General features: G+C 44.7%; 1 protein-coding gene across 2 annotated transcripts in view; it reads left to right on the top strand.

Annotated features, from left to right (window-relative positions):
- NOC3L (NOC3 like DNA replication regulator) overlaps positions 1-12190 on the top strand; it is a 468680-nt gene that overhangs the window by 272548 nt on the left and 183942 nt on the right. For both annotated transcript variants that reach the window (XM_086922466.1, XM_086922467.1), the window contains exon 12: positions 11075-11155. In XM_086922466.1, the coding sequence (XP_086778592.1) occupies positions 11075-11155 (81 nt within the window). The remainder of the gene's footprint in view (positions 1-11074; positions 11156-12190) is intronic.

The following is a 12190-nucleotide window of genomic DNA, read 5'->3' on the forward strand; positions in this document are numbered from 1 at the left end:
GGAAGACATATGTAGAGCAGCCACATGGTCTACCACACACACATTTACAAAGCATTATTGTGTTGATGTGCACTCCAAACAGCAGGCAGCTGTAGGGCAGGCTGTTCTCAAAACACTTTTCCAAACTGCTGCAGCTGGCACGGGCGGCCGCCGTTAATGGAGGGACTGCTATGTATTCTATGCACAGATATGAATTCAGCAGCCCACATGCCTCGAACCGAATATGCTACTTACCAGTATGCATCTGTTCTTGGCATGTAGGGCTGCTGACATTCATATCGCCCGCCCTCCTCCCCGGCGCCCGTAGCAGCTGCAGAATTCACACATACTTCTAGCATGGTCATCATTCACTTAGTTTCACTCCATCTTGGCCACAATGGCTAAAAACAATCTGAGGATGGGGTCGATGCCCATGCGCACTGTAGTCCTGGGGAGGAGCCACCTATCTCGTGATACTTCGAAGACTCTTCCAGGAAAACAATGTGCAATCATCCGGACCCAACACTAGGCGGCAATCTATGCACAGATATGAATGTCAGCAGCCCTACATGCCAAGAACAGATGCATACTGGTAAGTAGCATATTCGTTTCTGTGGTACCGCACCAAAAACTATACCCGTCTCCACGCTTCCTAACCCAGAACCATGGAGAGATCAGACACCCTGATCCAGCTCAGCTGAACCTAGCGATCTGGCTCCTGAAGTCCTAGAGTTGGTTATCTTAACCTTCCTCCTGACTGTATGAACGTTATTAAAGAAGCTAGACGTCCCACCACAAGGGCACGTTATGCAGCCAAGTGGAAGCGTTTTGTAATATACTGCCTTAACAACGACATCAATCCTCTAGATGTGTCTATTCAACACATCATAGGATACTTACTACATCTCCAAAGATGTAACTTAGGGTACACGTCTATTAGACTGCATCTTGCTGTCATTGCAGCATACCTACAAAACAGACAACATCTATCACTTTTTAGAGTACCTGCCATAAAGGCTTTTATTGAGGGCCTCAAAATAATAATTCCTCCCAGAGCTTCACCTTCACTTGTGTGGAATTTAAACATTGTTCTCACACGGTTAATGGGACCTCCCTTTGAACCTTTACATAAATGTGAATTGCAATTCTTAACTTGGGAAGTTGCTTTCCTAGTAGCTATTACGTCTCTAAGAAGAGTTAGTGAACTACAAGCACTAATCATTCAAGAACCCTTTCTGCAAATGCATCATAATAAGGTGATTCTCCGTACCAATCCTAAATTCCTTCCAAACGTCATTTCGCCCTTCCATCTCAACCAATCTCTAGAGCTGCCAGTATTCTTCTCACAGCCACAGGCAGTCGCAGAAAGAGCTCTTCATACCCTAGATGTCAAAAGAGCATTGCTTTACTACATTGAAAGAACACAATCCTTTCGTAAAAGTAAACAACTTTTTGTCTTTCTCACCACCACACAAAGGCAACCCCATATCAAAATCTGGTATAGCTAGATGGATTGTCAAATGTATACAGATTTGCTACAACAAAGCTAAACGTACATTATCTGTTCCTCCTAAAGCCCACTCTACTTGAAAGATAGGGGCTTCAATGGCATTTTAAGGGAACATTCCCCTAGATGACCTCTGCAAAGCAGCCACATGGTCTACACCGCACACATTCACAAAACACTATTGTGTAGATGTGCAAACCAAACAACAAGCTACTATGGGCCAGGCTGTACTCAAAACTCTGTTTCAAACTACCGCAACAGATACGGGTAGTCGCCGCTAAGAGTAGGTACTACTATATAATCTATGCACAGTGTGTAATCTGCAGCTCATATGCCTTGAACGGAAAATGCTACTTACCAGTATGCATCTGTTCTTGGCATGTAGAGCTGCAGTGTTACACACGCCCACCTGCCTCCCCGGCTACCTTTATCTGTTCCAGTATTATCTTAATTAGATACAGCTTACATTGGCATCCTTCCTGTTTCTTACAAAACTCCATCATTTCCCTGCTGGTAAAAAAAAAATCTAAGGATGGAGCTGATGCCCATGCGCACTATTGTCCAAAGGAGGAGGCACCTATCCTCAGACTTTCAAAGACTTTTCAGAACAAAAACAACTGCAAACATCCCGGCCCAACACTAGGTGGTGATCTAATGCTCAGTGTGTAATTCTGCAGCTCTACATGCCAAGAACAGATGCATACTGGTAAGTAGCATTTTCCATATACACATTTTTAGGTCTCGCTGGCGTTGCAGCGCGAAGCGCTGCCGCCAACGAGACTTATAGTCGCCGTGTTTCCTCCCAAGGGAGACAGACCTGTGCACGAGCCGATTCTGGTCTGGGCACGAGCCGATTGTGGTCTGTGAACGCGCTTCACAGTGGAACAGCTTGTGCGCGTTAACTCCAGAGTGCTCGTCTCCGGAAGACGGGCTGCGCCCGAGCCCACCTCCAGCCTGTTTGGCTATGTTACTGGTTGCTATGCAGTTGTTCTCCCCTGCGGTTGGTTGCCATGGCCGTTCCCAGCACCGGGATTGGTTAAGGGGAGGGATATTGACTTTCCTGTTATGTGGGCTGATCTCGGTAAACGAAAGTAGGTTTCAGATTTACATTCAGCCGTGCCCCTGCCGCGGAACTGCATGTGCGCCTTGGGAACTTGCGTGTTTGTTGTGGATAAGGGAGCGCTGGCTATGTCCTCTTCCCAAGAGCCAGGGGATTCTGTATGTAATAGGAAGACGGAGGGGAAAGAGGCCAAGGAAGCCGAACTGCACCTACGAGGAGCTGCAGCTGCTGATCCACATGGTGCACCACAACTACGACTTGTTGTACGGGGAGGGTCAGAGGAAGAACGACCAGCGGCGCAAGGAGGTCTGGCACCGCCTGGTGGAGTCCATCAATGGCCAGGGCGTGGTGGTGCGCACCAAGGACGAGCTGCAGCACAAGTACCGTGACTTGCGGGCCGAGGTGAAGAAGCTGCACAAGATTCAACGGCAGTCGCAGGGTGGTGGAGATGGCGTGCAAGTCTCAGTTTCCCTGACATTGCTGGAGAAGTTGATTGCTGCCAACATCAACCGTGGCTTCCAGCAGCTGCACTGCGCCCTTCCCGGTAAGCGTCATCAGGGGGTTGGCGTGCCTCTTGCTGGGAGTAAACTTTACGGCAGATATCGCACGTTTCCTTCCCCTCATTGAGGTTGGAATGAGTTAACGTGGTCTTAAGACGCGTCTAGCTCAAGGCACTAACTTATGTAAGTAAAGTAGGCGTCAGCTGCACCCATTTCATACAGCGCAGCTGCGGGCGTTGAGTTTTTGCGAGCTTTTACGAAAATGCCCAGTGCACAACCACCACTTCCTGGCAGCCGTGCACATATCCGCACGCACACACGACTCAGATGAGCAAGATATTTACATAGCAAATGAAGTAAGCATTATGCACCAATTTCTCACTTAAAGAAATGCTTGAATTTAGAATTCAACATTTAAAACATTTTCAATCATACCCAGTTATCTTGATTAGAACATTAAAATGTGCACTTTTTATTGTCACCGACCCACGGAGTGAATAAAATGTACTTCTTGAAATTATATATATTTTTAATTCAATTTTTTTGTATTGCGATTGAGAGATTTTACAGATCTTGGCGGTAAATTGTCTAAAGAGCCGCCTTTAACCATAATATTTAGTTTGGGAAAGAACCACTCATTGGTTGCCTGGAAGTAAAGTATTTTGCTTCCCCAGCCAACTGTCTGCAACGGCATTGACCGGTATTAATTAAGTGTCTTTTGACCAGCTGGTTGCTTTGCTTGTCTTTGAGGGCAGATGGCGTTGAAATGTGCACTCCCCACAGAGAAACCCTCACTATAAAACACATCTGGGCCCTCCAGCCAATTAGCTTGCTCGGTTGAATGATGACTTGACTTTTGTTTTTTAAATGCAAACATTGACAAAGTCGGTCTTTTTGTCTTTTGCATAGTAAAACTGTTTTGCATGCTTCAGTAAGGCACATGGTACTGTGTAGGCTGCAGCAGTCAGACAAACGTGCGTTCTTCTTTTGTCTTTGTTTTCATATCACTTCTACCCAAGCTGTTTGTACTATCTGTAGTAGCTCTTCAGAAGTGCTGGCATATTGGGCAATCCTGTCTCCACCCCCGTGAAGCACGATCAGCTTTTCCGAGACAGTGACCTACTTCTCGACTATACCATCCTGCAATGAACCCCAAACTTGCCGGCTTTTTAGATACACCAGATTGTCTAGAAATCTACTGACATCTAAAGCATGCTAGAGAAGAAACATGTAGGGGTGCAGAGGTCAGTCGAAAGAGGCTGCCTCTTACCAATCAGTTTAGAGAAGTTGAGGAATCCCCTTCATAGATTATTGCAAACAGCACTTTGAGCAACTGCTTCTATATATATGGCGACTCTTGCTGTCACTCTACCGCCCTCACTCTACCGCCCTCAATCTACCACTCTACCGCACTCACTCTACCGCTCTCACGCCCTCACTCTACCTCACACACTCTACTGCCCTCACGCCCTCACTCTACTGCCCTCACTCTACAACTCTACCGCCCTTCCTCTACCACTCTACCGCCCTCACTCTACCGCCCTAACTCTACCACTCTAGCGCTCTCACTCTACCTCCCTCAAGCTCTCACTCTACCGCCCTCACTCTACCGCCCTCACTCTACCGCACTCACTATACCACTCTACCGCCCTCACACACTCACTCTACCTCCCACACTCTACTGCCCTCACGCCCTCAATCTACCGCCCTCACTCTAATACTCTACTGCCCTTCCTCTACCACTCTACCGCCCTAACTCTACCAGTCTAGCGCTCTCACTCTACCGCCCTCACTTTACCACTCTACCGCCCTCACTCTACCGCACTCACTATACCACTCTACCGCCCTCACACACTCACTCTACTGCCCTCACTCTACCACTCTACCGCACTCATTCTACCGCCCTCACGGCCTTCACTCTACCATCCTCACTCTACCGCCTTCACTCTACCACTATGCCGCCCTCACTCTACCACTCTACCGCCCTCATTCTACCGCACTCACTCTACCGCCCTCACTCACTCTACCGCCCTCACTCACTCTACCACCCTCACTCACTCTACCGCCCTCACTCACTCTACCGCCCTCCCTCACTCTATCGCCCTCCCTCACTCTATCGCCCTCCCTCACTCTATCGCCCTCCCTCACTCTATCGCCCTCCCTCACTCTATCGCCCTCCCTCACTCTATCGCCCTCCCTCACTCTATCGTCTTCCCTCACTCTATCGCCCTCCATCACTCTATCACCCTCCCTCCCTCGATCGCCCTCCCTCTATCGCCCTCCCTCTATCGCCCTCCCTCTATCGCCCTCCCTCTATCTATTACCCTCCCTCTATCTATCTATCGCACTCACTCTATCTATTGCATCACCATAGCATCACTCAGCACCACAACAGCATCACTCAGTGGCACCACAACATTCAACAACAACTGGTTCAAATATTTTCTGTCAATGTTTCAAGCTTTATTACAAATGTCATAAAAAGATGTTAAATGTTTTCACTTCTGTTCTTGTTAAAACATTGTGATTTGTCAGATCAATACATGTAAGACAGGGGAAAACTAAACATGTACCTTTACTAATGCTATAGATGTAACATTTGCTAATTTTATAACTATTGGCATTTCTAATAACAACATTAATAATTTTATATTTTGAAAAACATAAACCAAAATTAACAAATATTTACATTTTCCACACCAAAAAAAGACATTGTTATTTGCAATATCTATACATCTAAGTCACGTAAATACAACACATATTGCATTGCAAATGCTATAGGTGTCATATTTGTGAAAGTTAAAACTATTGGCATTGTAAATGAATAAGCTATTAATTTCTCTATTTTCAAGACTAACACATAAATAAAATAATTGTCATTTACAATACCAATAGATCAACCTTTCCTAATGCGAGACCTATTGCATTGCAAATGCTTGTTCTATGGGGGGTGGCTTGTTTTTGATTTACTTGCACCTCCCTTTACCACTGCCCTTCCCTAATCCTTAAAAAATTACTCATATCTACCTTTACCACTTCTGAACCATAAATTAACTTTACCCTCCTTTATCACTACCCAACTCTAGGCCCTAAATGTACCCTTACTTCCTTTTACCCCTGCCCACCCCTAAACATAAAAAAATTGGCCTTACCTCCATTCACCACCGCCCACCTCTACACTCCCCTATTTTTTTTAAATACCATAATAATTATTTTAATTAAAAAGAATACTCAGCTGCGTGGTAAAGGCACAATTACCTGCATGGTAAGGGCATGCATTGTAAAGGCAATGAGTGGTCAAGATTTTTTTTTATAAAGGCTGTGTTCGAGGCATGTGGGCTGCTGAAAGGCTGTTTCCCTTTGTACTGCAGTCTACTTGAAAGAATAAATATCAAATAATCAGCCGGGGTTATTGTAGAATTTGAGAAGAGAAAAGGAATGAGAAGTGTGTGCCTGGGTGCGGTGGAATCATACAGTGAAAAAGATATCCCAGGGGATGTCTCTTGTGAAATGATTCACACACTTTAGCAACAGCTCTGTGAGATGATGGATTGCATGTAGGAGTGCCCACCTTAATTTGTGGTAACTTTTCAAAACTAGCATGCTACTCCCGTATTGCCTTCCTGCTGCACCACCAGGATGAAAAAGTTGGTCTTAGGCCGCAACCGGTTTTGAGTGCAGGAGACTGAGCAGCCAGATCTGCTCATTGACTAGATCGGAGTGTGCTTACGCCATTAGCATTGATCATCTGTACTTGTAATTCTTTGATGGTACATCTTGGTTTTGGCATGCAAGTCTTCCTTTCCACGTTATCTACTTCTAGTCATTGCAGTTTGTAGTGTATCCTTCGGTCTCACCATCTGCAGATTCCTTCCAATAATTGGCGCTGAAGTGTAGGGTGTCTTCCTTGTTGTCTGGCTCTCCTAATCCTAGCAAAACACACAGGATGATGGATGGAATGTTGCACAATGGCAAATCATTCACCCCCATTCACAGATCTGGGTTTAATCCATTGTTATTTTGCTCACCCAGCCACCCCAGTTCAGACATGGCCATATGCAAATCAGTCTTGACCCTGTGCCTCATGGGAACAATCCAGACCGAACTGCCAAGCCATGTCTTCCCTGGACTGGAATCAAGCATCCTAGGACCAGTTTCTGGCTATCGGCCATCTTCAGCCAGGATAGCTTGACTCCAGTGGCGTAGTGAGCACGGGACCCACGTCTGGGCATACCCTTCCCACATAGGGTGAACAGCAAAACACACAGGATGATGGACGGAATGTTGCACAATGGCAAAACATTCACCCCCAGTCACAGATCTGGGTTTAATCCATCGTTATTTTGCTCACCAAGCCACCCCAGTTCAGACATGGCCATATGCAAATCAGTCTTGACCCTGTTCCTCATGGGATTAGTTCAGACCGAGCATGACGGGGGCATCCAAGAACAGAAAGTAAGCCTTGTTGTAAACCTGACCGATTCAACCCTGACAGAAGCTCAGATGAGAGTTTTGGAAAAAGGCCTGGGGTATGTCCCTACAGCCAACATGGACAAATTCCTTCTCTGCAAGGAAATCCAAGAGTTCATACGATGTTTGAAGATACAAGTTTTCTTCAGGGACAAAGAAAAAATAACGGATTTGGGAGACACAGGTCTCCGACCCAAGTCTAATTTCACACCTTTGGACAGTACCCTACCTGTGGAACTCCTTACTTTGAGAAGGCGGTTATGAAAGACATCAAGGATATGGACCCAAAGGAAAAGAAGGTTTTCCAAAACATCACCAAGGATGAACGAGAAGCCTTACATGAACTGAGCAACAACCCCCACTTGATAATAAAACCAGCGGACAAAGGAGGAGCGACGGTCATACAGAGCAAATTACAATACAATAATGAATGCGTGAGATTGCTTCAGGACCAACGAAACTATGAAATACTCAGGACTGATCCAACCAAGAGGATCCAAGTAAAAATCAACACCATGGTGGAAGAAGCACTGGCCCACAGCTGGATAACAAAGAAGGAAGGTGATTTTCTGTGTCAAAAAAAAACCAAGGACACCATACCTATATACGTTACCCAAGATACACAAACAATTGAATAACCCTCCAGGACGACCGATTGTGTCTGGCATCGGTTCAGTGTTGGAACCGATCTCAAAATTTGCAGACGCTTTCTTACGCCCGATGGTGCAACGCACTAGTACATACCTGAGGGATACTAAGGATGTACTGAATTTGATGGAAGACCTCCCCTTTGATCCAAATTGCCAACTAATGATCAGTTGTGATGTAGAGAGTCTCTATACGAGTCTCCCCCACAATGAGACGCTCAGTATCATTGAAGACGTCCTATTTGATGACGACTGGGAATACCAGACACCTAGGAACATCGTGATGGAGTGCTGCTCCCTCGCTTTAAAGTAGAATTTCTTCGAATATGACGGGACTCTGTACTTACAAAAACATGGGACCAGCATGGGGAGCACATTTGCTCCCAGCATAGCTGGTCTTTACTTACACAATTTGGAAACCAGGAGGATCCTACACCCCAATAACCCATTCAGTCAAAGGATAAAAGTTTGGGAGAGATACATCGACGATATTCTGATTATTTGGGATGAGGATACATCACAACAATTCCTGACATGGCTGAACTTTCAAGACGAATTTCTCAAGTTCACCAGCACGGTCTCCAGGGAACATATGCTCTTGGAGAAAGAACAAAGGTGGGTGTTCCGCTTGGACACTAACAACTACGGCCTTAATAATGATATTCCATGGGGCCAACTCTGACGTATCACATTAACGATTGCGCCATACACCCATCGCATGGCATGCCACAGAAACAGTAAACGCGATCAAGAGAAGAAAAGATAGACAACAGACTACAGACCAGCAGTGGCGCCGCCATTTTGGATCAGCTCTCTAGTCTTTTTTCAAAGACAATCATGACTAGGCTTTTCTTCCGGTATAAGAACACAAGCCGAGGCAGGACTCCGGTCACATCCACGGAGCTGCTGAAGGGTATGGAATAAAGCCAGATTAGGAATGCAGTCACGTAAGTGAGACCCTGACCATGGGTCTTTAAAAACTTGGTCTTGTGATAGCGGAGGGGTGCATCTCTGACATTGAGATTCTGTAACCCAAAAACAGCGTGAGTGACTGTGTTTTAAACTTTCCTCCATAGTAACCAGTCAACTAATCACCCTAAGATGCAGGCTCATGAGGCCCTATCACCACGCTTCAAATGTATCAATTGTAGCATGCTTGCACATTTGGAGGCATTTGCCATCATTTGCTGTCGTTCGTTTTCACGATCATTATTTCAACCAGCATGTTTGACTATGACACATTTGGGAGCTTAATAGGTTGATGTCTGGGAGGCATTAAGCCATCATTTGCCGTTTTATTCGCGAATAATACATCAACCGGCATGTGTGATAATGACCCATTTACCAGTATGATGAGTGGATGTTTTTGATGTCACGCTGTTAGTGAGACGTTTTTTCTTGACTAGACACTTGTCCTGGAACTGCAAGGAGGCCCACACCCTTGCTTGTTTAAAAACCCACCACCAGATGGGTCGTTTTGGATTGAGAATGTGTTTGAAGTGTGTATCACGCTTTGTTGAAGTTTTCCAAGGGTCCACACCCTTTGGCCACGATGGCGAATGGCACTTCATCGGGTCATATACATAATTAATGTTGAGAATACTTTGGGATACTAAGCCACATTGTGACTCAGGCAACAATGAGCCATGTATGAATAGTGCTTTACATATTGTAATTCTACAACCATGTATCCTTTTTCTCTTTTTCTTTCCACAGGGACCATATTAGGTCATTTTTCATGATAATGCCTCACTAAGGGCCAACTCAAGCCCCGAGGCTAAACCTAGCAGCCGATTTTTGCTGTTAAGTTTTAGGACCCTAGGCATTTAACATTTAGTTTAGGATTGAGTTTTCTGTAGGGATCAACAGAGGTCCTGATGAGTAGGCAGGAGGGTCTGCCTATGAAACATGTCATGTCGCCAAAGTACACCACACTTGTAATTCTACTTACTAACCCCCTTTTTAATGTTCCCAGCTTGCGAAGCCATTAAAGTTAATTTTTTCGACTAGCCAGTGAATTTTTACCCTTTTTTTACACTACCATTCACGTAAATAGGTCCCTACACTCCCCAACACATATCACTATCCTCATCACATCACATAGCCTATTGTCAAAAATATAAGTGCTCCTGCGTCACTCGTAGGTCGAAGCACGCCCCGCCCCGTAGAGGGAAGGGAAGACCCCAATGATGGGAGAATGACACTATGGGATTCATAGTGTGTGAGGGGTATTTTAAAAACACACAGTGCCCTAATTCTGCCACTCGCAGAGAGGCCTGATTTTCAAATTGCAGTGTATCCACGAGTTTAGAGAATATACAAAATCATATAAAATTAGTCACCACTCACATTGATAGAATCCCATTGTTTACAAGTCTAGTTCAGGAGGGTGATTCTATCATCTCCTCTACACTTCCCCAATTGATTGTTTGGAATGTGTGTTCTAAACAGCCAAACTCTTTGAACATTGAACTCTCAATGTGACACCGTGCTGCCTGCAGTATGCTCCAAGGTAGAATGAGAATGGGCAATCGCCCCCACATGATTCGGCCAGTTCAGGGTATTGAGTAAGCTAAGAGTCGTTTTATAACTGGAATAGAGCGAAACTTCTGCTGTACTGCTTTGTTACACAGCTACATGATTTAAGCGTTGATATTTGTGGGGATAAATCAAATACATGTATTGCCCTTGTCCTGCATTCCCCCTGCATCTCTCCCCCGACTCGCTGGTGTTCATTTGCAAGATGGAAGACGTTCTATTTATTCAACATGGACAATCATGACTCATAAAACAACAATTTAATCTCGAGCAAACAAGTCTGATGAACTGGGATACAAATGTTTTTAAACTTGTGAGACTTGAATGTTTTGTCTTTAAGTAGAAGTTAATGTATTGTAATATATATTTGCAGTGGAAGAAAGCTGAAGAGAAATTGGAACGGGAACTGTTAGAAGCAGAAGCTTCAGAGAGCAAGGAAAAAAAGTTAAAGCTGGTAAGACTTTTCATACTCTGGTGTTATGCTACAAAAGGTTGCTGTGATCTAGTTTAGCCTGTCATTTATAGATCGGAGGGCAATTCACTAACTAGATTAAATAATCAGCAGATCAGAGGTTTAGCATGTATAGAAACAACATTTGTAGATGTAGAATGAGATGAACATCTGTGACATGTGACAACTAGGAAGACTTTTGATTAATAAAAAATAATTTGCTTGATGCTTCTGCCCTGCAAATACACTGGACCAATTCTTTGGGCCTCATTTAAGAGGCATTGCAGCAGTAGCGGACATCCGCATGATGTTGGTGCTCCCACCACAGTGGTGTCCTGATCATTCTGTCTGAATGGGGGGATATCATGCGTACACAAAGAGTAGAGGAATACATAGACTTTTTCTCCCCTCAATGGCGAGCAGTAAAGTGGAATCAAAAGGATTCTCCAGGTCCTATGGGCATGTTATTCAAGGAATCACTTTCCCATTTGTTACGCCCATACACCACTGATAAATGCAGACGAGTGGAAGAAGCACCTGGAGAGATTGATTTGACTAGACTTGCTAAATGGGGAAATAGTTGCAACCAACAGCTCTTATTCCAGTCGGCAACCGGGGTTGTTTTCGTTTATGGTTACTCTGTATCTATATGCTCCTTTCTCAGTCATGGGATTTTGTCAGATAGCAATAAACCGTAGAATGTCTCTGACCATGTTTGGGATCCACAGAACACCATATTTTAAATGTTGTTTTAGGTACAACAGGACATGTCTGTAAAAAAAAGTTTTCTGCATCCTTTGTGTCTTTTAAAAACAATTGTAATGAACCAAATTAAAAGTATAGTGTATTTAGCTGAAAACACCACACATACTGCTATTTTGACTCTGCACGTTTAATGAATTGACTTTAAGGGTTTCTAATTCTATGGCCTTATTGGGCCTTTCAGCCTTGTGGTTCATCAGCTCTAAAGGTGCAAGAGAGCACTGTCTGCCTGCCCCCTAGAGACTCTTCCCCATTTAATTTCCCCAGTGGACAATG

This window comes from Lissotriton vulgaris, chromosome 5 (assembly GCF_964263255.1).
Source record: "Lissotriton vulgaris chromosome 5, aLisVul1.2, whole genome shotgun sequence".
Lineage (NCBI taxonomy): Eukaryota > Metazoa > Chordata > Amphibia > Caudata > Salamandridae > Lissotriton > Lissotriton vulgaris.